The following is a 27,406-nucleotide window of genomic DNA, read 5'->3' as shown; positions in this document are numbered from 1 at the left end:
AGTTAGTGGTAAGCAGGGCGTAGCTACCACCGTATCTGCCGTATCAATGTTACGGGCCTGAGGCAACAGGGGCCCCTTACGTGTAAAACCAAAAATTAGTAAAATTTAATCCACAATATCACTTAATTGCGTACGCCCAAAAGTTGGAAACATCCTTCATAGGTTAAGTCGTTGTCATATTTATTTTAAACGAGCACTTTTGTTTCTTTTGTAAGCAATCTTTACCCGTATCATAATTAGTTGGGCCCCCCAACTAATTATGATACCAATAAATGTGGTCCAAGGCACGCTACGCCACTTGTGGTTAGGTATGAAATGATGCACAAGCATGATTTTCAGGGAATAACTAGAATGTTTTTGTTAAATAAAGTAAAAATATTTTCATCACAGTTCGTGCTGTGTAAAAATTCTGCAATAACTACTTAACATGGAGTACCAAAAAAAAGAACAAAAATATGAACTAAAGAAAATTCGGCGAAAACAGAAATTGTTTAAGAAGCCGATGATTTTTTCTCAGAACTTTCAGTTTTTAATACTTTACAAAATTAAAATACAAGTTACATTTAACTGTCTTTTTCATTTTGAAGTAATAGTTAGTTATGGGTATTATTTTAATGTCTGGTATATAAAATATTCATTTGTCAATACGAGCCATAACGCTGTCGGCCATGATGATCTATATATCAACAGGTTATATGACGTCACGTTAACTAATCCTTTACGAAACAAAGCGACTTTTTTGACAAAAATATTAGTTAATAATTAGTTTGTCGTTAGTACATCAAGTAACATTGTGACGTCATAAATGGACGACAGCGTTTTTGACGTTTAGAAAATTTGAAAAATACATGCTTTATAAATTAAGTTTAAACTTAATTATTAACCTTAAGTTTTATTCATTGATATCGATATATTTCGGACTCTTATTTCATATACTATACGAAATTAATATTGTTTATATTAGTCAACTACCCTATGTACCAGTGGATTTGTAAAAATAAAGTTGGCAACACTACGTGTTGCTGGCTGGCTGTGATAACAAATGTCATAGAAATTGATTATTTTATTTTATCCAAATAATTTTAATTTTAACATTTGGGTTAACTTTATGTTTTAGATTAGAACATAAATTAACAATTACGACTGTATTTAAAGATTTGTGTAGTTGAAGACAAGTTGCGATAAAAATGATTTTTTATAATAATATCAGTTACGATAAAAAAATGTTTCAGTTATTTGTGTTGTATTTGTTTTTCTCGTGTGTTTCAGCTAGAAGGGTAAGTTCTATTGCTATATGTAGAGAAGTATTGAATATTCGCTCATAGACAGCTATGAGCGAATATTCAAGACTACTCAACTCATGTTTTTTTATGAAATACTAGATAAATGAGTACTTATTTAATAATTAGTTATAGTTAGTATAAATTGTATTTAAATTACCTAAATATACGAATAATAAAGACGAAAGATTTTGTTTCTTTGAATTTTGAATAGGTTCTAAAACCAATTGACTGAACAATAATCTTCCACTATTAAAATTCTACAATTAATTGAATCCAATATTCCCACAGGAACAGAAACTGTGGGTAAAACTGCCGGGCTTCTGCTAGTATCTGATATTTTGATTTATATATGTTGGACTATTGTCTAATGATTTTTAACAGGGTTTTTGCTTAGATGGAGATGAAAAAGAACTTTTTCTCACATTGCGGGACAAAAATTCTTTGAATTTATTAGGTTAAAGTGAAATCCAAATATCAAATGAATTCATAATTGAATATGCTATGTTCTTTTTTCTTTTCAATTAGTTGTATAGACTATGTTAGGATTGAATATTACAATAGTCCAGCTATTGAGGCTTATTGTTATTTATAATAACAGTAATATATATTATTAACTAATATATTTACTACTAGGGACCCAGGCAACCTTCGCATAGACCAATGTACACTTCTACCCTACCTCTAATTTACCCCTACCCTACCCTAACTCTACTCCTTTTTAAAGTATTATTATGAATAGTTTGTATGAGAGTATAGAAAAATATTGTTTTTAATTTTTTTATGGTCTTATCAATAACAAATACATAAAAAAGAAGAATCATCCAAATTGGTGCAGTGGTTCGAAAGTTGTGTGGTCACATACATTTTGAAGATCCATTTTTATTTACATAGGATTTTAGAAAAAAGTCTCAATTTTAAGTTATTTTAAATTTATTTTTGTTAAAACAACTTTTTGTTTTTTTTTATCAAGTCCAAATCCAAATCACGTTTTGTTTCACACAGTATCCAGAAGAATATTATCCTGGCAACTACTACAATCAAGAAGAAGCAAGAATTAATGCTGCTTTGGAGAAACTGGACACAGGTTGCTATTGTCACACTAATATTATAAAGGCAAAAGTTTGCATGTAAGTGTGTGTGTGTGTATGTTCGTTCCTCCTCTGTGCTGCGGCTACTGAAGTGATTTGGCTGAAATAAATTGTACTCTGAATTAAGACATAGGCTACTTTTCATTGTGGAAAAGGTCATGGTTCCCGCGGGATTCGTAAAAAACTGATGGGCTGGTGGGAGGCTTTGGCCGTGGCTAGTTACCACCCTACCGGCAAAGACGTACCACCAAGCGATTTAGCGTTCCGTTACAATGCCGTGTAGAAACCGAAAGGGGTGTGGATTTTCATCCTCCTCCTAACAAGTTAGCCCGCTTCCATCTTAGACTGCATCATCACTTACCATCAGGTGAGATTGTAGTCAAGGGCTTACTTGTAAAGAATAAAAAAATAAAAAAAAAACTGAATTCCTCAGGCTTTATTATCATAAACTAGCTATAAATGCCTGTAGGTTCCCTCACACATAGAAGGCTTTTTATTGCAAACACTGATCACAAGGGATTAGTCTTCTGAATCTCTATTAATGTGTATGAGAAAGCAAAACTGTTTTGTATGGAAGCTGGCATTATCAAATCTAACTTTTAAATAATAAAAAATAAAAAGTCTGCTTCCTTAAAAGACGTCTGGCCCTGTGTGGGTTAAGAAAAAAGCTGATGTTTATGATAATCTATACTAATATTATAAAGCTGAAGGGTTTGTTTGTTTGAACCCACTAATCTCAGGAACCGGTCCAATTTGAAAAAATACTTTAGTCTTAGATAGCCCATTTATCAAGGAAGGTTATAGACTATATTTTGTCCCCATATTCCTATGGGAACGGACACCACGCGGGTGGAACCGCGCGGCGTCTACTAGTCAAAAACATAAATGCAAAAATAAAAACGGGTAATTTATCAAATTCCTTTACAGATGATTCTCCTCAATATGTACCTAATTGGCCGAACACAACCATCAAGCTTGGGCAAGTGTCCGGAGTGGCCATAGACAACTCTGGTCACACGCTGGTCTTCCACCGAGGATCCAACACATGGGATGCCACCACATTCTCCATGCGGAACATATACCAGTTCATAGGGGACCCGCCAATACCGCAGCCAACTATACTGGTGTTCAATGAGACTGGGGAATTGGTTGACTCATGGGGACAGAACCTGTAAGTTGTGATATATTAATTTGATTCATCATCATCCTCATTGTTAACCCATATTTAGCTCACTGCTGAGCTCGAGTCTCCTCTCAGAATTAGAGGTGTTAGGCCTATAGTCCACTATGCTGGCCCAATGTGGATTGGCAGACTTCATACACAGAAAATTAAGAAAATTCTCAGGTATGCAGGTTTCCTTCACCTGAAAGTTGGAGGTACATGCCCTGGACCAGATTCGAATCTACACCCTCCGGAGATCTGAGGCAGAGGTCATATACACTCACAGCGTTTGATTAGTATTTATAAATTATTTTTCATGATATTCATCAAAATAGTTTTTTCTTAATCTTTCTAACTTAAATTCCAGTCATTGTGGTTGCTTGCACTGATAAGTGGAACCCTAAATTATCTTTACTTCTATACTATTATTATAAAAAGGTATTTTGCAAATTCTTTTACCTATAGAAAGACACATTGAGTTGCGAGTGTCATAGGCTATGTTTCATTTGTATTCCAACAGGAATGTGAACAACCTGGGTGTATGTATAATTTAACATCATAATTTAAAATTCAAAAATTAAATTCAAAATTCATTTATTTCGAGTAGACTATTGACTATTTGTAAAGGTTCTGCCACCAATATGCACTATGCACTATACAAATTGTGGAAATAGAACTTGATTTTATTTTAGTGTAGCAGCAGTCAATAAGTATCTAACAGTGTGAACAAGTTGCATAAATAGTGATTCAATAAACAACAAAATCACGATAGTCAATGTTTTTGTTGTGATATAGGGAATTTCCTGAGATTTTCAATAGGTGCCTACTGTCTATACATTTAATTATCACAGACTTGTTACTTGGTATTGTTACTCTGAGTAATGTATTTTGATTTTTTCATGGTCTTAAAGTGTTTCTAGGTTGGCAAATATTTTTGCCTTTTTTTACAGCCTGAAACAGATCCTAAGATCTATTCATAACATTAATATGCTAATTTTAGAATTTAAACTATCGTGAGTGTTATTCATATTAATTGATTATGAAACACGGGCTAAAACTCACGTGATATTAGGTCGGAGTATGCCCGACTAGTTTCGAACCCATACCCTTAGTCATGAGCTGGTTCTTGCATCGCGGCACGATCCAAACTGCGAAGCGGCTGCGCGACGCGCTGCTGAACGCATTGCGCGCGGGGAGAGGGGTTGAGTGGTGGGGAGTGAAGGTTCCGTTACACTCTCCGACGGTTCATTAATGTCATCTTCATTAGACTCGTCTTCTTGTAAGCATACCGAACTAACGCTATCTTGTTCCAAGTTTGTTGTATGTGACAATGAAAGAAATAGCGGTTTCCACGCTGTGGGCAGAAACCATCCATGATCCCGATTAAATATATGCTAAACTTAACAAATAGAACTGTATAGATTGGGTAATATAATATAACTATGGAGAAATGTTTCAGTTTCTACATGCCGCACGGCATCACGGCGGACCGGGAAGGCAACGTGTGGGTGACGGACGTGGCGCTGCACCAGGTGTTCAAGTTCACGCCGCAGTCCCGGACTCAGCCGGCGCTCGTGTTGGGGGAAAAGTGAGTCTTTTCACACTAGTGGCAAAAAATCATAATATGGTTTCTCGTCGTATCGTTAATCTACCAGTACAAAAATAATGTTGCGGTGGATGTACTTTAGATGTGCTCAGGAATTCCACAATTTCGTTCCTGCTTATCTCTTCTACCACAGAATAGAAAGACGCTGTAAGTGTAAATAGTGGCATCCCTACGTAGATGTCATCCAGGAAACCCTTACCAAATGTTTCTTATTGGAACTACTCATGTGTGAAATGTCCTTCATGAGTCAGTGTTTCAAGGCAAGAGTGGATGGGCACTGTCTTGACATGCTAGACATCATTGCTATATCGCATTTCGTGCCAGAACTAAAACACACCAACTAACTTCAAAGAAAAAATGAGGCGTCGCTAAAGAGTTTTATTTTAACGACCAATATGGCGACCCAGCACCGGAAAGCGCAGTGTTGGTCGACCCTCCACTAGGTGGACCGAGGACATCAAGCGGGTTGCAGGGAGCCAATAGGGATGATGACAGTTTTTTAAATTGTATATAAGTTAAGAGTATACTAATAGTAAAGCAATTTTGTAAAAGGAACAGGGTATCTGCGATCATTACTTTCGGAGCTACAGGGATTTAAAGAGTCAGATTTGCGGCGCTGCCGCGGATCCCTGAAAAACGCCCCATACAAAATGGCTCGAACTAATGACGTCATAGGCAATGTAGTGATCGTTAGATTTGTATGCGCGTTCAAACAAAATTACTAATATCTTTGTTATTTGTGCATTTATGCTTATAGTTCATATATTAAAAAATGACACATTTTATGTAAGGAAGCTAAAACTGTATGAATTTTCATCTAATTACGATAAAATATTTTTAATAGATTTTGAAATTTTATAATCTCATTTATTTTGCAAATATCCTGACAATGTTTGCTTTTTATGTATAAATTAGTTAACATTGACCCTATTTACCCGAATGTATCATAAAAATCAATATATTCGAACCTAGTCATCATCCCCATTGATGCTGGCGCCTCGAGACTGTTTTATTTGTCCATGCAAGTAGCCTGTTGTGACATGTCGTGATGGCGTCTAATAATAATAATAATAATCTTTATTTCAGATAATAAAATCCATAAATTACATTCAATTCATTAAATTTTAATATCCTATTGTTAGTAATATTAGTAGTTATAGGTACTTAAAAACTAAATTAAAATATGTTAGTGTGTTAGTAATGACAGTATCTACCATTTATGAAGCACCGTGAGTGCATATGCAAGTGCACCCAGTGCTTCATAAATGGATTTACACAATTTTCCACCAGCGTTTTTAATATGCTGTTGGAGCTCTCGCGCATTCTGTGCATAACTGATGCTGCTCTTTTTCGCATTATAGCATAAAAGTCATCTGTATGCGCTTCAGCAAACATCAGTGATGCACTGCAGTAACGCGGCAGCCCCATCAGTGTCCTAAACCCATTATTGTATTGGACTCGCAGGTCGCTATAGGCCCTTTGCGTATATGTCACCCACAAGCTGCATGTGTAAAATGTTTGACAGTATGCCTTAAATAGGGTCAGCTTTACGTCCTAATGCGTCGCATACAAAATGTATGAAACCGATTCTGTTCTGATGCGACACAACACGACACGTCAGTCAAATGTAAAGAAGATTTTCCGCCTTTAAGACTCATTCTGGTTACTCTGTGGATGATGATGATGATGGTGATGATGACGGCAGGTTCGTGCCGCGCGACGACGACTACCACTTCTGCAAGCCGAGCGCGGTGGCTGTGCTGGCGTCCGGCGACTTCTTCGTGGCGGACGGCTACTGCAACGCGCGCGTCGTCAAGTTCGCGCGCGACGGCTCCAAGATACTGCAGTGGGGCAAGCGCAGTAGTGGCAGTCAGTACATCAGATCAAAATAAAACATTTTATTATCTAAATTAAAATTTATTTATTTCTAGTAGGCTTAATTTACAAGCAATTTTGAAACGTCAAGTTTCGGAAGGTTCTGCGGATAGGAGCCAGCCGAATCGCAACAGTTGCTGTTTTAAAAAATCGTTTGCAATTGTTGTGCAAATAATTACAATTTCTTTTACTTTTACTTCATGTGAGAAGGTGGAAGCTGGTCTCCAAGCACCTTTATCATCAAAGAATTCATCAATTGACCTCAACTTAGGAAATGATTTTTAACACGTCGCTTCACTTTACCATTGCGAAGTCCATAACTGTGTTGGGTCATTATAACTTTTTCGTCTATCAGGGTTCGGCGACAGCGCGTTCGTGCTGAACGTGCCGCACGCGCTGGCGCTGGCGGAGGACCGCGGCGAGCTGTGCGTGGCCGACCGCGAGCGCGGCCGCGTGGCCTGCTTCCGCGCCGACTCGGGCGCCTTCAGCGGCGCCTTCCGCAGCTGGCTCGTCGGGCCCAAGCTCTACAGCGTCGCCTACGCGCCTGTAGACGGTAATACGCTCGTGCGGCGCGTGGCCTGCTTCCGCGCCGACTCGGGCGCCTTCAGCGGCGCCTTCCGCAGCTGGCTTGTCGGGCCCAAGCTCTACAGCGTCGCCTACGCGCCTGTAGACGGTAATACGCTCGTGTGATTCAAAAATAACGACCTTCATGAATCACAGCAAAGAAAACACTTCGAGAACCACTCTCCACACTAGCTGATAAAGTAGCATTTTGATTTTGATTACTAAAGAGTCCACTGTTTAGTCAGTTTTATGTAAAAACTACATTTTCACTATTCTCGCTCAAAAACACTGTCATATTACCACTCCACAGCGGGGCTAAACAAGCATTTCAGCCTCTAGGGGCTAAAGTAATTTTGTTTCTTTTTTTATTTTTGTCTGTTACGAGTACTAGTCAAGTACTAGCCTACTATAAAACGAATGAGGTTTTATACGAAAATAGAATCATTATAGATAAGGCCTTGATTGTTTTGAAAAATAAATAAAAAACTTTAAATTGGAATGAAATGCAGCGTTCTTGTCTGTGGAATGCGTTCATTTTTTTATTTAATTTTTATTGAGTTGCGAATAGAGCGAGATTTGAAGACACGGGACATCCTGTACGGTAATACCTTTGCCTTTTTCTCATGTGAAAAAAATAAATAAATTAAAAAGCGAGAATTTAAAAAACAATTGGCGTAAATAATACAACTTGATTTTTTTCAGAAATTCATTGTAAATTTGTGACCGTAACTGACATATTTTTCAACAATAATTGTCATTGTTGTCTTTATCTAGTGAGAATGGTGATCCTAATTTGGAGATGGATGAAATTTTCATTCTGTTACCATCAAAGTCGAGACGCATTTACTTAAATACTTACCTACGATACCTACGAATACCTACGAAAAATATAATAAGTAAAGAAAACAATAACGAATGGATTCACTTACGAAAGGAGTTTTTTAAACTATTATCTCCCACGTTTACCTCACGTACCTCATCTTCACAGTAGTCGGAAATTATGTTACCGGATTATTATTAAAAGCATCTCCCTTAATATCCAAAATTGTAGACTTTGTACATTTAATTTTCAATTAAAATAAATCATTGAATATTGTACTAAACTATTTTATTTTCTCGCAATCTTAGTGAAAAGCAGAGTGTAACACGTGGGGATAAACCCATTATAATCTCGGTTTCTATTTAGGCCTAAAAATACCTCGTATATAAAGGGTCTTTTTAGCCCCTTGTATAACAATCTACTATTATTATATTCCCAGGTGGTCGTCTGTACATAGTGAACGGCCCCCGGCTGAGCGCGGTGCCGTCGCGCGGCTACGTCATAGACTACGCGAGCGGGCGGCTGGTGGACACGTTCGCGGCGGCGGGCGGGTTCAGCAGCCCGCACGACGTGGCCGTGTCGCCCGACGGCGGCAGCATCTACGTGGCCGAGCTCGACCCGCACCGCGTCTACAAGTTCGCGGACTCCAGGAACGGCACCAAGGAGCCGGGCGTAAATGTCACGCATGCAAAACCCACGGCCACTGTTGGTAAGTAGGTTTGTATGACACTTTTTTTTTTTGTTTTGTTTGTCACACTATTGTTACCATTATTAGCCTTAAAACGTTCGTTCAGACGCACGAGGTCAATTGACCTCGTTCGCTCGTGCGGTACGAGGTCAATTGACCTCGTGCGTCTGATTTCTTGTATTGTATGTTAGCGCTACTGACAAAAGTTATTTGATTGCAAATTGTTATCAAAACCAAAAAGTATTGTGATTATTTGAAATGATTGTAAAATAGCTTTAATTTTTGTAAAAGAGCAACGCGACTACACTACGTAGTAAGGTATTAATTATAATATCACACTAATATTATAAAGGCGAAAGTTTGTGTGTAAGTATGTTTGTTCCTCTTTTACGCTGCGGCTACTGAAGCGATTTGGCTGAAATTTGGAATAGAAATAGATTTACTCTGGATTAACACATAGGTTACTTTTCATCCCGGAAAAATCCATGGTTCCTGCGGGAATTGTGAAAAACTGAATTCCACGCGGACGAAGTCGCGGGCGTCCTCTAATTATATAATATAATATAATTATATCATTTTACAGAGGCTCGCGGGCTGATACTGAACGGTCCGGGCGAGGGGGTGGGTGTGTCGGGGGCGAGCGGCGGCTCCAGCGGTGCGTGGGGTGCGTGGGGCGGAGCCCTGGGCGGGGCCTTGGCGGCGGCCGGCGCCACGCTGCTGGTGGCGCTCTGCCGCGCACGGAACACGGGTAAGGCCCGCCGCGGGGAGCCCCTCTTACACTAACCGCGCCATGAGAGCTATAGCTTGTAGTACGAGATCCGGTGTAAGAAATATACACCCTCATCTGTTAATTGATTGGGATAAAAATTAATGATAGAAAATATTCACATTGACGGCCTCCGTGACGCAGTGGTATGCGCGGTGGATTTACAAAACGGAGGGCCTGGGTTCGATCCCCGGCTGGGCCAATTGAGATTTTCTTGATTGGTCTGGTCTGGCTGGTGGGAGGCTTCGGCCGTGGCTAGTTACCACCCTACCGACAAAGACGTACCGCCAAGCGATTTAGCGTTCCGGTACGATGTCGTGTAGAAACCGAAAAGGGGTGTGGATTTTCATCCTCCTCCTAACAAGTTAGTCCGCTTCCATCTTAGACTGCATCATCACTTACCATCAGGTGAAATTGTAGTCAAGGGCTAACTTGTAAAGAATAAAATAAAAATAAAAAAAAATTGACACATTACACATGTGTTACCTAGTTAAAATGCGGCCGATTAGTATTAAATGATTATTTTTTTTATTTACTTAATCTCTTTCTCTCATTGGTTAATTAAACACTACATACCCTAGTTACAGTTTTGCGTAGGATGGTGCAGGTGACAGTTCATTTCACTCTTGAGAGTTTGACGCGATTCACGATAATAGTACATGCAGGCGACTGTCACTGTAGCCATGCTATCTGAAAAACACTTTGATAGAATATACCCTAAAGTATTGAAAAAATAATGTTGCCTGCCATACTGCAACTGTGGTGTTGCCAGATATAAACAGTTAAGTAATGTTATTTATTATTATTAGGTTGCCTTTGATCTAGTTTATGGTTTTCTAGTTTTTCTTCTATGAAACATATGTTTGGTCGCAATTTAACTCTGCAATCTATTCGCAATGTGTCACTGTGAACATTATCTATCATTTATTTCATTGGACCAATAACTAATGAATAACAGATGAGGGTTTATATTTCTAATGCCTGATTTTAGACTATGACGAATGTCACCAACGAACTTGCCAAGCTATAGCGTGTAATACTGAAATAGATAAACGGTGCTTGGGTTTTAAGCCGCGTTCACACTTTGTCGAAACGATTTTTATTACTGTTAGACGACTGTCGTATCTTGCTATTCTCGTTATAACAACTGTTTGGTTAGCAACATTTTATAAGTTTAATGCAATCGCTTTAGTGTTTGAGCATAATAGTCTCTACAATATGATCTGATCCCCAAAAAAGTAGAGGCGTAATGTTTGTTTGATCCAAATATACGTCAGAGATATGGAAAGTATAAATTTATACCTCTTCCAAGTAAGCCTGCTTCCATATTAGACTGCATCGTTATTTAACATCAAGTAACTAACTTGTCATTGAATTAAAAAATACAGTATGCTATTTACTATTTGTTAAGAAAGACAGAATAAGTAAAAACAATGGCAGAGACAGATAGTCGCACTAGTATTATTATTCGTCACGGTGTTATGAATCTCTCTTCACTAACAAAAGGCGTGTCGTATGGCAGTTAAGCCGTGCACGACTTTTGGATCTGTCGTCACGACATAGTGGAAACGCGCCCTTTAACGATTTTTCTATTTCACTATTGTGCTTATTAAGTGTCACTTATTAAGATCAAACTTTTGTGTCTACTTATGAAAATTAAAAAAAAATTAAAATTTGACAAACCATTGGTAATATTGTTAATAACATCTCAAAATATTACAACTGAAGTATTTTATTCAAAAATATCTAATGAAGTTTTATCATTAATGTGTAGTTATAATTTTGCGATACAAGATTGAAGTCAGTGGCTTCATTAACAATTACATACATAAACTGTTTCTCTTTAATTTATATGTGGTGTACAAATATAGAGTAAGGAAATAAATAAAAATTAGGTGTACAGTATGTAACAAAACTGGTATTTACCTAAATTACATTATTAAGTTTACAAATGTGATTAGTTGCAGTCAAGTATACACACTCACACAAGTCAATACACACTATTTAATAAAAATTAACTTTGAAAATATAGAGTAAAATATAAATAAATAATAAGTAGATATACAGTATGTAACAAAATCCGGTTGATTTTTGTTGGTAATATATTTACCTAAATTACATTATTTAGTCAACAAATTTATTTACTTGCAGTCAAGTATATAATACACAATAATCCCTAAAAAATAACTTTGATACAAAAAGTGTTGCCTAAAAGAACCATTTTTAATAATTCGCTCGAGTAAAGAATACTCATGCAAGTAATTTTATAAATATCTGTGCATATTGATTCGTATAACATTCGTATCGCCCACCAACCCGCTCTGAAGAAGTGTGGTGGGTATATGCCTCATATCCCATCTCTTTAAGGCCCCATATTTGGTGGTTAAGACATGTGGATATTGGTTGATTCGTGTTATATAGCTGGGATAATATTTTTGTTAGATAAATATAGGAATAAAGTATTTTTTTATATTAGAGACAGCATGTCTAGATATACTACGAGTATCTAACAGATCTGTGGTTTATTTTTCGTAAATAAATATGAATTACAAATTATAATGAAGCATTCCATAACATATAATATGTACAATTCCAAAATCAATGTTCATCAAAGGACTGAAAACTTATGATCTGTTTTTATTCAAAATTTAATTAAATAATAATTTATGAGTTAGGATTTTATTTAAGTTTGTTATTAATTGTTGTTTCTCCATTTATTTGTTTGTATATTTTGATTTTTCACAATATTTTTATTTTAATCTGTAGAATAAATATTTATTAGTTATATTTTATTGCATAATTATTATGAAATATTAAATTATATTTTTGTCTCTGTTCTGTGATGTGATCTGTTCATGGCTATGTTTTAAAACCGTTTAATTGTTCGTTATCAACTAAGTTGTGATGCCATAAATTTCAATGAATACCAATATATAGATAAATAATTGATTGGTAGACCGACGACCCAGTTGATAACGCGCCATTTAAGTGCCGTTTATATTCCATTGGAACATGGAAGAGGTTGGAGGAGGCCTTTGCCGATTGGCAAACAGATTTCCAAAAAATAACCAAGAAACAGCTACTACACTTATAAATCTTTCGTTTATGTTTTTAGTTTGTAAAAAATTAATAATCTGAATAAAAGGCTATTATTATTATTATTATTATATTCCATTCCATGCTGTTTAGTATGTTACAGGCATACCACGCCATTCCACTTCATATTTCGTTGCCATAGTAAAGTATATTAAGTAACACACACTTTGTATTATATTAATAGACTTACCACACTAGCACAGTGTGTGATGTGCCGAGTTAAAATAATCTCTCATACGATGGGCTTATGCTGTAAGATTTTTGACTTTAAAACTATCGCAAGTAGAGTTTTGCTTATGAAAGTAGAGACTGCAATCGCCCGCCAAATTAAAAAAAACGGAGTCTGTAATCGGAGTAAAAATAACTGTAATCGGAGTAAAAATATCTGAGTTTAATACTTATTTATAGGTAGTAAAGTATTTACAAACAAAAAAATAATTTAAACAAATTATGAAAACGCATGTATTTAATTTGTTAAAATGTTTTTTTAAATTTGGCGGGTGATTTCAGTCTCTACTTTCATTATGCAGACTCTATAATTTACAGCCAAACTGGCTGTTGTTGCTGTTTTGTTGTTGCTTGGTTTGGCAACATTGTTATTGAACTTAGATTTTATGACAAATATCACTGCTTAGTAGTGCCGATTATAGATCGAGCAGTTAATAAGTCCGTTCCGTTCGTATGTTGACAATCGCGATCGCCTGTCTTAGCAAATTGCGTGTTGCTAAACGTAAAAAAATACAGCATAACCCATCTGATGTCTATTAGTGTCACTTTTTAAGCTATTCTGTTCACAATGCTCTTGTAACAAGGACACCTTGATTTTAGTTGTTTCATTTTTATTGACACTGTACTTACTTGTTTTTAGTTTTTCTTGTACCTGTTAAGCTATACTATTACTATTAAATTATCTCTAAATGTTCAAGATTCCTATTTATTAAGGTTGAAATATATTTATTCGAGCAGCTTTTGTTGTTTTTATTTATTTGCACCTTTAACTTTACACGCTTTTATTGATCACTTTATATTGATTATTTTTTATTATTTGTGCTCTTGTATTATTTGTGACAAGAATTCTTTATTTTAATTTTATTTAAAAAGAGTGCACAAAAGGCGACCATATCGCTAACTGCTTGTTAGCTATCTATTCCAGGCAACCTAATGAAGAAACTAATGAAAAAAATTATAAAGATATAGGATTAGGGTGTACAAAAGTAATAGAGAAAATGGAAATAAAATCCACGAATAACTTAGGAAAAGAAAGAAAATAGTTAAATATGTACAAAATAGTAAGATATATCTACGTGTATAATATAAAATAAAAAAAATAAATAAATAAATAAAATTCATTTATTTCAGGCATACACCCATATTAGGAAAGATATAAAACAAAAATAAAATTTAGAAGTCGAAATACTATTGTTAAAATGTCAGAATAATATGAAAGGTCAGTAGAAAAGCAGTATGGTCAATATTATTAAAGTCTGTCAGGTTAACTTACAATTTCTGTATCGGCATGAGCACTGTAATATGTCTCATGACACTCATCTTTTTCTTATAACAGTGTTAAAACAGTCTGTTCGCGCGTCCGCGAACATGCCCGATGCACTACAGAATCGGGGCAGCCCCAACAACATCCTAAAAGCATTATTATATAAGACACGGAGGTCGCTATACTTTTTCTTTTTATAGTTAGCCCACAGGCTGCACGTGTAGAGGGATGTACAGTAAGCTTTAAAAAGTGTAATTTTAACCTCTGCTGAGCAACGCGCAAACCTGCGAGCTATCATGTTAGCTCTTATAGATAGAGACCTCCGCTCCCTCTCGATATCGGCATCATCCCTGAGGTCGCTGGTAATCACATGCCCTAGGTATTTAAACTGGCTCACTATACTCAAAGGAACATGAGAAAGTAACACTGGTGGCACATTCCGATGACATGTTCCACCAACCGCCTCAAAGACCATGCACTTGCTCTTCGCGACATTATATTTTAAGCCATGACGACAAGCATACTCTTCACACGTCAGCATGAGCGTCCTTAGTCCACAAATCGACGCACTCAGCAGCACCATGTCGTCTGCGTAACTCAGGTTGTTAATACAAATTCCATCAACATGGCAGCCGACATGTAGGCTGCTGAGCGTGACGATCAACTCGTTCATGTACAAGTTGAATAGAGTAGTTGAAGATATTCCGCCTTGTCTGACGCCGCACTCAAGCTGATACGAATCCGACATTGTTCCCGCCCATCGAACATTATTAGACTGGTGGGCATACCAGTACTGGAAAATGTTGAGCAATTCCTGAGGTGTTCCTGTACATTTAAGCTTTTTCCAAAGCAGGTCATACGCCACTATATATATATATCCATATCGTGGGGGTCAAATTAAGATTCCAAGACGTTCTTATATATATATATATAGTTACAAGTGTTTGGGGAGGCCGCCATATTGGATTTGTAATGAAGTTTCTTAGCTAGTCATGTATTTACATCAGAACTCAGAGCGTGTGCAAAATTTCATCCTAATCGAAGTCCGGGAAGTGGGTTAAATTAAAGATTCCAAGGTTTTTGTTACATACATAGTTACAAGTGAAGCTAATAAAGCGTGTAAAAAGGGCCTCCGGCCAATACAACGGCCCGGGAACCCAGGTATACCCCCATAAACAAGTATTTTAAGATGATAATATAAATAAGGATCTGGCTAAATAATAGGTTTAATAAAATTATGTTTCTTGAAGAAAAAAACATTATTTTTATCACTCTTCTTGCTCAAAAAGTTCGCCGGCTTACCAAACAGGCGAAGTTACATTTAAAGCTATATAATCTTTTTTTGTCACCAAAAAGCTTAACAAACAAGAAAATGAACAAACAAACGAAGTCTCCAAAAAAGTCGTAAAACTCAGACTCAGGTCGAAGATCATTCCTTCTCCCCATTGGATACAAATTAAAGATGAATTTAAAATGTCTTAAATCATTGTACCAAAGTATTTAAATATGGTAATGATTTCATTATTAAAGTAGAATTATAAAGAAATTTATGATAAGTATAAGAAAATTGCCGGTGGGTAAGGTACGCAATAGGCATTAGGCCGGGGATAGGCATTCCCTTTTGACGTCTGTGACTGGGCCAGATTTTAACTAAGTGAGTTGTGACACTATAAACATTAAACAGTATAATGTTAGGTCGCAAGTCCGGCGGGCGGCGCCGCTGGGAGTACTCGCACGAGTTCAAGCTGCGGCGGCTGCTGGAGCGGCGCCGCTTCACGCGCGTGCGCTCCGACGACTCTGAGGACGAGCCCGCGCCCATGCTGCCGCCGCCCACCGCCTGATGACCCCAACACGACCATGACTCTGGCCACAGAACACAGACACTGCACTGCGAACTTACGTCCTTTGATCAGGGAAAAGAAAACATTTAACGATACCGTGTAATAATGACCAAAACTTAGTAAGCCTAGGATGCGCACCACGACATCCATACTAATGTTATAAAATGCAAAAATTTGTCTGTCTGTCTGTTACCTTATCACGACTAAATCGCTAAACAGTTTTGGATGAAATTTGGTATAGATAAATAGTACCTGGGAGCAAAACATAGCTGCTTTTTATTCCGGAAAATCCACGGATTCATCGAGATTCATAAAAAGCAGAATTTCACCCGAATAGAGTCGCAGGCGTCCGCTAGGCGCTAGTGATGCTATATGGGCTCAGACTTATTACATAAGGACTAAGAATCGCACCCAAATTCACGAACAAAATTGTCTGTCATTTTTTAAGGAAACGAGCTTAGATTAGGTGCATAAACTAAACTAGAAGCTATTGACCGTTTATTTTTCTCCATTCAACTACACATAAAGGTATTTTTACGGAGTTCTTTAACCGACGAACGCGATTACAACTATGAAACATCGATTCTATAGATTCTTTTTATAATCGCATTATATCATTGAATGATATACTTTGACAGAAAGTAACGAGGTAGGTTGAGTATATGGGACGAAAGTCGCTATGTTTTCGATTAGTGTTTCATTTCATCTGGAGATGATCCAATTGTCGTGTTGTCTATCTTAGGCCTACTGGACATGAGAAGGTCTTCATCACCCGTGCTCCAACTAAGACCACATCATCGCTTGCTTTGTGGCGAAATCGTGGTCAAGTGCGAGCATATTTCATAAAAAATGCATTTTTTTCGTGAAACAGACTCTCTGTTCTGTGTCTGTTCCTCGTCACTTGCTATTTGTCTTTCTCTCTCGCGTGAAATCCTTCCTCTTAACTTGAACTTTATTATTCAAAGATCAAAAAGAAAGTTAGGTATACCATACCAAACTTTCTTTTTGACTTGCTAGATTTCAAATCTTTTTCCTGATCGGATTTGTCTACTGAAAATGCTTAGCAAAAAAGATGTAGTTCAGGTACCTACTCGACTTCATTATTTTTAGATTGGTTTAAAATGTTCAGCTTTAGTACCTACATCTTATCTGCAAGTAGCCTAGGCATCTCTAACGAAAGCTGCATCATTTCATTCTATGAACATCTTCATAATTTTATTAATGAAAGTCAAAAGTTTGACAGTCCCATGCTGATGCTGATTTGACCTCGGAGCATTTTCAGTAGATAAAAACTCTAGACTTAATTCTAAACTGCAATTTATTGCGGGTTTCTTGAAATCAAATAACAAAATTTGAGATTAATTAATATTTTAATTAAACAATTATTTGCCGACCTAACATTATCTATACTTATAATAAATCTGTAGAGAGGTCAATTCTGTACATGAAATATATTTCCAAAATAACTATCAGGGGGTGATTAGTGATCGATACTGATGCCAAAAATGCAATCAGTAAAATTTTTGTCTGTCTGTCTGTCTGTCTGTCTGTCTGTCTGTCTGTCTGTCTGTCTGTATGTTCTTTATAGAAACAAAAACTACTGGACGGATTTTAACGAAACTTGGTACAATTATTCTACATACTCCTGGGCAGGTTATAGTATACTTTTCATTACGCTACGATCAATAGGAGCAGAGCAGTGAAGAGAAATGTTGAGAAAACGGGAGAAGTTACTCAATGTTTTAAGCTTCCGTCGCGTGTACAGCCTTAATGGTTTAAGCTACATGGAAGTCATGTATGACGGAAATGTTCTCCTTAAAATTATCTATAAAACACAACAGCATATTTATGTCTATCTTTTATGGTTGACTCACAATAACACGTGTAACTCCCGATAGCTTAGCAGTTCGGAGCTTTCTAATTATACTCATCACTCTCTGTCTACTCTTATGTTTATAACACTCATCACTCATCCCTAACTAAAAAAGTTAACATCATTACCTATTCAATAAAAAAAGAATCATAAAAATCGGTAAAGAAACACCAAAGTTATACAAGAAATACGCTAAGCCATCGCGCGTGAATACCAATTCATGCTATATGGATTATTTTTGTGTAACGGTTGCCGCGCTCGATGCGACTCGCTGGGGGGAATAAATAAAGAAGTGCAGCCTTAATGAGTAGGGTAGGGGTAGGGTAGGGTAGGGGTAGGGTACGGTAGGGGTAGGGTTGGGATAGGGTAGGGTAGAGGTAGGGTAGGGTAGGATAGGGGTAGTTAAAAGTTTACAACGACTTTCACGCGGACGAAGTCGCGGGCGTCCGCTAGTTGTAAATAAAGTTCTATAATTGTCACAATTTTCTTCCCACAATGATATGATTGCGCGGCGATATCCTGGGATCGAACACTGGATAAATTGCGCACGGTATATCTGTAAAAAATAGGTTATAATAAATAAATAAAAAAAAACTCTTAAACTAATACTCTTAAAAAAACTTTTTTGCTTAGTTTAGCTGAGTCTAGCAATCAAAAAATATTTTTAAAAGGTCTCCCTGGTTAGTTGATTCAGTTACAGATAATAATATTTTAAGTTCGAGTCCCATACTAGGCCAACAAAAATAAATCAGTGGACGCTACGAAAGAATAATAATTATACGTATCATGGTCAATACGAGTATTTAGAGTCTATAAAACTGTAGTAGATGAGTTCATCTAACTATACTATCATCACCCATGTTCAGCTCACGGTTGAGCAAGAGTCTTCTCTCATAATGAGAGCGGTTAGGCTAATAGTCCACCACGTACTGGCCCAATGCAGATTGGCAGATTTCAAACACAGAACACAAATTAAGAAATTTTCGAGATATGCAGGTTTACTCACGATGAGTAAAACCGCCTCGCCTTCACCGTTTGAGACACGCGATATTATTTTTTTTAAAAAGCACACAACTGAAAAGGAGGTGCACGCCCCGGACCGGATTCGAACCTACGCCCTCCAGAATCGAAAGCAGAGATATTCACAAGGCTATCACGACTCTTTAACTATACTATGGAAAAAATTTCGCTGCTAGCGTCGAAATAAATTGTGTGACTATGTATGAACAATTTTTGAATTTACCGTCCAAAAAATCGTTAGTATTCGACTAAAATACTAAATGGCAGTATGTAGTTATGTAGAGAGCTCATATTAAAAATGTTATCGATAAACTCACACAAACTTTAATTAAATAAATCGGAGACTCGAATTTCTCTGATGACAGATACGCGAATTCATGATTATACAGATCGATCCCAGGAAGAGACGATCTTAAAACAACATACCGAAAAGATGACCAAACGAAATACAAACTATGTTAACCATATAAGTAAAAAACAATTCCAACAAAATCCACGCATATGAAAAGCTTTATTCGTCGTAAATGGTTCGTCTTGTGGCGCTTATTTATGTAAAGACCTAATAAAGAAACAAAACAGAAGTTGTTTGGTATACTTGTCAGTTATAAATATTTTTAGTTATTTTAAGTGCCAAAGATTAATTTGATCTATTGTATTTGTTAGTTTTAGTTACTGTGTAAGATTAATTATAATATAGTAAGCGGGGTCCACATCGATCGCGTTCCACAATATATATTAGGTACAGACGCATTTCAATCTTAACTTGACCATTTGAAATTAGCGTCATAAATTTATTTCGTTTAACTCTTTCACTTGCATTGGTTATGTTTACGCAGTATTGTCAGCGCGATATCAACTGAGTGTTGGTTTATATTTTGTTTTATTTACTTGTGCTAACTAATCTCTAAATATCCCCTATATGAAGGGCCTTATTAGTAGGCCTTAGGGTTTTAGTAGGCCATTCTGTTATGGTTTTACTACACTGTTGATAACGCGCGTATTATAGTGCAGATAGCTTGCATGCACGTACCTATCTGCATTACATTATTTGCGGATATGTAGATACGTCTTTGGCAGTCACGGCCAATGACCAACACCAAACTATAGTCTGACAAGTTGATAATACTCCCAAGATATGCGGGCGACAGAGGAAGACTGTGCGGGTGTGAAATCATTCATCGCTACACGCCCCCCGCGTGGTACATCGGGAGCGTACCAACGAAGCTGCCAAGCTATAGACCTGCGCCAACTAAATTGTCCCGAGCGAACCCAGGACTCAGGGGCATAGCTACCGGCGTATCAGCCGTATCAATCCTTAACGTGTAAAAGCAAAGGATTTAATCCACAATCTCACATAATTCTTTGCTAAGCGTGTGTTCAAATGTTGGAAACAACCTACTTAAAGAAAGTCGTTATCATATTTATTTTAAGCGATCATTTTTGTTTCTTTTGTCAGAAATATTTACCCTTCCTTAATAGGGATGATGACTGTTTTTTAAATTGTATATAAATTAAGAGTATGCTAATAGTAAAGCAATTTTGTAAAAGGAACAGGGTATCTGCGATCATTACTTTCGGAGCTACAGGGATTTAAAGGGTCAGATTTGCGGCGCTGCCGCGGATCCCTGCAAAATGCCCCATACAAAATGGCACGAACTAATGACGTCGTAGGTAATGTAATGATCGTTAGATTTGAATGTGCGTTCAAACAAAATTACTAATATCTTTGTTATTTGAGCGTTTATGTTTATAGTTCACATATTAAAAAATGTCACATAATGTAAGGAAGCTAAAACTGTATGAATTTTCATCTAACTACGATAAAATATTTTTAATAGATTTAGAAATTTTATAATCTCATTTATTTTACAAATATCCAGACAATCTTTGCTTTTTATGTATAAATTAGTTAACATTGACCTTATTTACCGGAATGTATCATAAAAATCAATATATTCAAACCTAGTCAACATCACCATTGGGCCCCAACTAATTTTGATACAGGGCCTCTCTAATGAAAACCACAGCGTCAGGTCGCCAAATTCATATAAGTTATTAACTTTACACTACTTCATTGTTATTGTGTGTGTTTAGATATTTTGTTTTTTTTTTTAACATTGACATAATTTGTATATATATGCGATCACTTGATACTATTCAAGTGTCGCGAGGCGCAGTCGATGCGGACCCGGCAGCTGTTGTATAGTTGTACATAGTCCGTGTATATTTATATAAATGTATCAATTCCGTGTATTTTCTCTCAGTAAATGTCTATTTCAGAGGATTTTTGTTTTTTATTTAATGGTATTGTAGTATGTCAACAGCCTAGACTGTCAATAGATGAGTCTATAAATACAAGCCTCGAACTCTTAGACCATTAATAACTGGACTCGGTTCGCACCCAAATTCACCAACAAAAAAGTCTGTCATTTTTTGAGGGGGACGAGGTAAACTCACACATCGAAAACATTTAACACCATTAAGTATATTCTGTGTCCATACACTACACACAACTATAAATTTGACTCGCAATACACACACGCGTAAATTTTACACACACTAACAAACACATTGCTTAGACTATCCACAGATTAATTAAATACATAGAATATTCGATTACTGATCGATGTTTGGCTGTTTCGTCATAAGAATCGATTCTTTTTATAAATTGTTTTTATTAAAAATTTGATAAAATTAAGGTTAAAATCCTTTCAAATGAAACGTTATTCTATCTTTTACTAAACTACAAGATTTTGGCCGTTTTTCATGCTATTTAACTACACAAACCGGCATTTTTAGGGAGCTCCTTACACGACGAAAACGATTACAACAATGAAACATCGATTCTTTAGCAACAGTTTTTATAAACGCATTAGATCATAGAATTTTGATCTTTGCCAGAGGGGTAACGGTTAGCGAACCACGTCCAGTTATTAATGGTCTAAGCTCGAACTACATAAGTACGTACCACGAGGTACTAAGTAGATACAGTGTTCAACCAACTGGATGTGATAACCCGAGTGATCAACCGATCGCAAAGAGAGTGTGTGCATACACTACAGGTATAAGGCTTTAAAAGGTCTACGATCTGAGAGATAACAAGATATATACCGCTTTCACTTTCGTCACCATCCCTACCCTACTCCTACCCTACCCCTGAATTCATTTGTTAAAAAAATGTGATAAAGAACCGCTCGACCGATTTTGTGCAAACTTCAAATAAACTATCTATTAAATAGTCTGAACAAAGCCTAAACATTTGGTTTGGATAGGTGAGCCCGTTCTTGAGTTATAAAATAACAACGAAAAGTGACATTGATTTTTATATACTGATTAAAAAACACGACTAAAACTCACGTGATACAACGTCGAAGTGTGCCAGACCTGTTTCGAACCCTTGGGCTTTTAGTCATGAGCTAGTTCTTGCAACGCGGTAAAATTCAAAATCAGTTTGGATTAAAAGTTATAGCTTTCAAACTTCACGGTATGTCATTTGGATTATACTTACTTCCTAAGTCAAGCGTTTACTTCAAAATATCTACATACTGTTTTCCAGTAAGTACAGCAGTCGGTCCAACAGTACAACGGTCTCGACCAGCGGCGCCAGCGCCAGCCGCAGCGTGTACAACATCACTACCTTCTTCCACTGCTGCAGCTCACAACACACGGAGTCGTAGTCCAACGGCTGCACGCATATCTGTTTGAGCGCGGCGTCGCAATAGCTAAAAAAAAAAAAACATTCCACCGACTTCAAATCTCAATAAAGTACCCTTTACAAGTTTAGAGGGTAGATTATTGAGATTTTGAGTTTAGAGTCTAAAGTAAAAAGGGAAAAAAAACATCAAAAGTGTGTATAGTGCCATTCTGTAAAAGTTGGTAATTCTAACCTGAAAATAAAAAAAACTAAAACACGCTTGATACCCATATCATGGGAGTGCATTTCAAATAGCCTGTCCGCCATCTTGGACATTTGGCATATTGGATTCAAGACACGTGACTACTTTTTTCGTATTCCTGACAGCAAACCCTTTTATTTGATATCGATATTATGAGGGTGGATTTAAAACAGCCAGTCCGTCATCTTGGGGAGGCCGCCATATTGGATTTGTAATGACGTTTATTAGCTAGTCATGTATTGTCATCAGAACTCAGAGCGTGTGCAAAATATCTAATCAAAATGGGTCGAATTAAGATTCCAAGATTTTCTTACATACATAAATGCTAATATAAATGTGTTAAAAAAAAGAAATTTTCAAACACCTATAATAATAATTATTGTTGAATAGGTATTGCGTTTGCATAGGATTAGTTACCAATACAGTTTACTACAAAACCATGAATCAAGACATGATTTTTTTTGTATGTATGTATGGAAGCCCCCTCAAATTTTTGTTTGTTTGTTTATTTGTTTATATGTTGTTGTAGCGCCAACAGAAATATAACAACTGAAACTTTCAGCTAATTATAACAATTAATGAAATACATCTCAAAGCCACTGTGATTGATGGACGGACAGCATCATACAGCTTAGTAACAGACTCCCGTTTTACCTTTGGGTACAGAAATCTAAAAAGCGTTTTACCTATGGAAGGTCATGTTATTGGAGTGCTTCACGCTTCTGACGGGCATGTGCCTCAGTGTGGGGTCTCTCTGCACCAGCAATTTTTCCAGAGCTGCTCTGAAGGCATGCACCTGAAATGCATGCCAGAGCATTTAATTGAATCACTATCAAGTTGCTATTTTTTCTGAGAGACTGTCGGCAGGTAGCCGTTAGATACAGTCAGCTCGAAATTGTTGTTTGGAAATCATTAAGAAAGGCCTATGTCTAGCATCATTTCATTTTCAATTTACCACAGACCCAGACCCTAATAAAAATTCAAAAAACAATATCACACAGACAAAAATTTCTAAAAAACACTTCATCCAGTACTTGTCATTTAACTCATGAAAAAATATGATGAGCTCAATCCTGATGTACTCAATGGACTATTGTCGTATCTACTCAAAATTTCTAAAAAAAAAATCATAGTTAAAAGATAAGGCAAATAATAAATACCTTCAAATCCTTATACTCTCCTCTACACAGCCTATCACAATAAATATCAAATGCATGGCAGGATATCTCTCTGCTGATGTACGACAGGGCACTGTCCAAGCCCCTCACATGTTGGCTAATGGGGTAGCCACACTCATCACTATTGCATGACAATTTCATGTAGCAACAACCCACTACACAAATGAATTTCACCTATAATAAATCAAATTCTTTAAATAACAAAAACTTGGCTATAAAAATACTGAAGAAAGGATAAAGTGGATTATAAAATTCAGTCTCATTTCAAGTTTATAGTACAGGTACTGTGCCTATACATGAGTATTTCAGAAAATAAAGTATAGCATTTCTATAACATTAAAGACATGCTAAACTTTATTTATTTTCTACTAATTTTCCATTGCCAAAGACATTTTGAAATTGGAGCTTAATGGTTTCTGTGGAATTTCATCCTAGTGGGAATTCTTAGAAATTATATTTATTCACTATTCCAACTAAGACAAATTTAATAGTACCTCACATGTTAAAAAATGTCAATTCTTTAGCATGTTAACACGACAAAAATAGAACATACATACAAATGTGAAAAGCATAAGCCTCCTTCGACAATCCAGTAAAAATGTTTTTCTAGACAGTAGCACAGGGCAATGAGGTCATGTGCTAAAAATGATCACATGAACAAATACCGATAATTATTATTAGTAAGTACATCCATATTTTTAAATAATAATTAAAAAACTCACCCTTTCAGAATTAACAAAATGCTTAATCAATAGAGGGCCTAAGTCTCCACAAGGGTGTAATCCAACTAGCCCATAGTTTATCACACTAACAGGTAAAGTCAGGTGCTGTAACTGATCCATGGAGGACAGGGTAAGGTTGCAGTGAGTTGGACGGACAAGATTACACATTTGCTCTTCTGTAAGGTATTTTTTTACTGTGTATTCCAGTTCTAAGTCAAGTTTCCTGTGCACAGAATAGTAAAAAACAGATAACAGAATAAAATATTGTAATATGAATCTGTTTTAATAACTTAAAACAGATTCAGGTCAGGTCAAAAATTATAAGTATAAAATTAAAATTTTTAGTCTCAGTACTATAAAAAATATTATGTACTTATAGCCACTTTTCTTACTATTCCCTTACTTAAAACATTTCATAAGTCTAACTTATTGTTTTGTTCAAAATAACAAAAAAATTAAAATAAACATCTTTATCTAAGTTTAGTTCAAAATAATCATTTAATACATACCAAATATACAGACCTAGCTTCCACAGTCAACTGAGTTTGCATCTCAATGCCCACTGAATGCAAATTGTACTTGTATGACAATATTCTTATTAAGTGACCTAGACCTGAACCAAAGTCTAGAACAGCCCTACAATTACTTTCCCTGGCCGTCATACTGACAAACTCTGCCATTTTGGTCATTTCATGTCTTTTTTTTAACTTAACATGTTTAATAAATAGATTTTTTAGTTTTGGATGACCACAGCCATATTTCTCTTCAGCTACATTAGTTTTTGTGCAGTCAATGTTTCCCCGTGGTATACTTAAGCTAGTTATAGTCTTAAAAAGGGCCAGAAGTGACAGAGGCAGTAAGTGTATAGTAGGGTTTCCTGATAGAATGTCTCCTAAATCTTTTGGGTCTAGATTTTCTAAGCTTTGTTGCCATGATGCTGGCAGCTTCTTCCAGTGATTGTTTACAAAGAAGTCCTGAAAATTTTTACATTAAAATAATCTTACCACCTTGAAAGCAAGGACACACATAATCTGTCATCTATATTAAATTGCAATTTTAATTTAGGTTACTAATGATATTTGTGTATGAACTGTTCCTTCCATAGGTTACAAGTTGATGAATTTTAGCATAGCTGATTGATTAAATCAAATTACTTTTTCATAGATCAAGTATACAATGTAACATAACTACAGCCAAAATTATTGAATAATCTTTTTCATTTCTTGGATGACAAAAGAAGGATAAATCTTAATATGTTATATAAAAGTGAACCGTCACTCATCACATTATCTCAAAAACTTTGATACATTTTTTTTAGTTAGTGGGCATTTGTTAAGAATTGATTTTTTGACCGGGCCGGATTAAGGGGTGGACAAAGTATCCAGCAAGAGATTAATAAATAAATCTTCTGGTTTCATCCACAACAAAGTTGCAGGTGGTTCAATATGGTTTGAATTGCTACAAGAGAAGTATAGTATGGCTATGCTAATTTTTTGCTCAACTTGAGGGCACAGCAGATCTAAAAAGTCAAGTATTTGAATATTGAAATAACTCATAATGCAGGACAATCATTATTAATAGTAATTCAAGTTCTCTAAGTTGGCTTTGAGAGTCTAAACATATTTTTTCTTCAATTCAGTATTTATAATGATTATTGGAAACTCCTATACCATAGCAGATAGCATTAACCATGCATGATAGGTCTCAATAAGTCATTGTACCCAGCGTAAATCAAAAATTAAATCCACGTTAACTTAGGATACGTAGATGGAGACGAAGTCGTGTTGTATTTCTACCGTTGCTGTTCCTCTTTCAAGTCTCAGGCCCTGGCGGCTTTGTGGAACCACTTCCAAGGTAAGGCAACCTATCACTCTTCTTTGATTTTGATAAGTTTTCATACTAACCAAAACATAGAGATCCAAGAGCCATTCATATGTTTTTATAACCTTTAAACACATTTCTATAGCTGTTTTAATAGTATTTACTTGAGAGAGCATCGTCAGATGAGTCCTCTAAATATTTACGTTTATTAAAAAAAAGTACCTACTACCTATTAAATGAAATTTAATTTTGCGAAATTAATAATTTGTGAAAAAGACTTGTATTTATTTTGGTTTGGACCAAAGATTACAATGTATTATTTTGGACTTTGGTGCACAGATTAATTATTTCTGTGATCTGTGAGATCACAGATTACTAGATTCCAATACCACAGATAATTGGATACTTAGATAATTATTAATTAATATTTAAATTTGACATTTTTAAGAGCGTTGCCATGGCCCATTTTCCTGATTCCCATTCTTGCTCCAAAGTTACCCAAATTCGAAGTATTCCAATTCCCCACATGAAAAAACAAGTAAAATACATTTTTTTTGGAGGTTACTTCATCACCAATTGTTGTGTCTATGAAGGACTAAAAGATTCCCAAGCACC

The 27,406-nt window shown here is 36.2% G+C and overlaps 3 protein-coding genes across 5 annotated transcripts in view; 1 reads left to right on the top strand and 2 right to left on the bottom strand.

Moving 5' to 3' along the window:
* LOC112054493 (calaxin) overlaps positions 1-27,406 on the bottom strand; it is a 292,161-nt gene that overhangs the window by 255,010 nt on the left and 9,745 nt on the right. The window lies entirely within an intron of this gene.
* On the top strand, positions 679-13,915 carry LOC112050125 (peptidyl-alpha-hydroxyglycine alpha-amidating lyase 1). 2 transcript variants are annotated; one of them, XM_052891280.1, is made up of 8 exons: positions 679-1,277; positions 2,286-2,367; positions 3,299-3,542; positions 4,993-5,121; positions 6,845-7,008; positions 7,370-7,567; positions 8,838-9,115; positions 9,670-9,805. In XM_052891280.1, exons 1-7 carry the CDS (start codon positions 1,188-1,190, stop codon positions 9,113-9,115), a joined length of 1,185 nt encoding a protein of 394 aa, XP_052747240.1. In that variant the 5' UTR covers positions 679-1,187; the 3' UTR covers positions 9,670-9,805. The 2 variants fall into 2 exon arrangements, with proteins under 2 accessions (XP_052747240.1, XP_052747235.1); XM_052891275.1 differs by having other exon boundaries at positions 681-1,277; positions 8,838-9,107; positions 9,670-13,915.
* LOC112050124 (methyltransferase-like protein 25B) lies at positions 17,633-27,111 on the bottom strand. Of its 2 annotated transcripts, XM_024088283.2 has the most exons (8): positions 26,875-27,110; positions 25,493-25,944; positions 24,971-25,193; positions 24,231-24,422; positions 23,757-23,866; positions 22,721-22,896; positions 18,609-18,710; positions 17,633-17,685 (listed from the first exon to the last, which is right to left on the bottom strand). In XM_024088283.2, exons 1-7 carry the CDS (start codon positions 26,965-26,967, stop codon positions 18,631-18,633), a joined length of 1,326 nt encoding a protein of 441 aa, XP_023944051.2. In that variant the 5' UTR covers positions 26,968-27,110; the 3' UTR covers positions 17,633-17,685; positions 18,609-18,630. The 2 variants fall into 2 exon arrangements, with proteins under 2 accessions (XP_023944051.2, XP_023944052.2); XM_024088284.2 differs by lacking the exon at positions 24,231-24,422 and having other exon boundaries at positions 26,875-27,111.

This window comes from Bicyclus anynana, chromosome 1, assembly GCF_947172395.1.
Source record: "Bicyclus anynana chromosome 1, ilBicAnyn1.1, whole genome shotgun sequence".
Classification (NCBI taxonomy): Eukaryota; Metazoa; Arthropoda; class Insecta; order Lepidoptera; family Nymphalidae; genus Bicyclus; species Bicyclus anynana.
Note: the sequence above shows the minus strand (reverse complement) of the source record. Positions and strands in the feature narration are given on the sequence as shown.

Coding starts and splice junctions, on each gene's coding strand:
- LOC112050125 (XM_052891275.1), top strand. CDS start 1,188: ATGATTTTTTATAATAATATCAGTTACGATAAAAAAATGTTTCAGTTA. Junction 2,368..3,298: donor TTTGGAGAAACTGGACACAG/GTTGCTATTGTC, acceptor ATTCCTTTACAG/ATGATTCTCCTCAATATGTA. Junction 9,108..9,669: donor AAAACCCACGGCCACTGTTG/GTAAGTAGGTTT, acceptor ATCATTTTACAG/AGGCTCGCGGGCTGATACTG.
- LOC112050124 (XM_024088283.2), bottom strand. CDS start 26,967: ATGCTCTCTCAAGTAAATACTATTAAAACAGCTATAGAAATGTGTTTA. Junction 25,945..26,874: donor TCTTGGATCTCTATGTTTTG/GTTAGTATGAAA, acceptor AAAAATTTTCAG/GACTTCTTTGTAAACAATCA. Junction 24,423..24,970: donor ATTTTGTTAATTCTGAAAGG/GTGAGTTTTTTA, acceptor GATTTATTATAG/GTGAAATTCATTTGTGTAGT.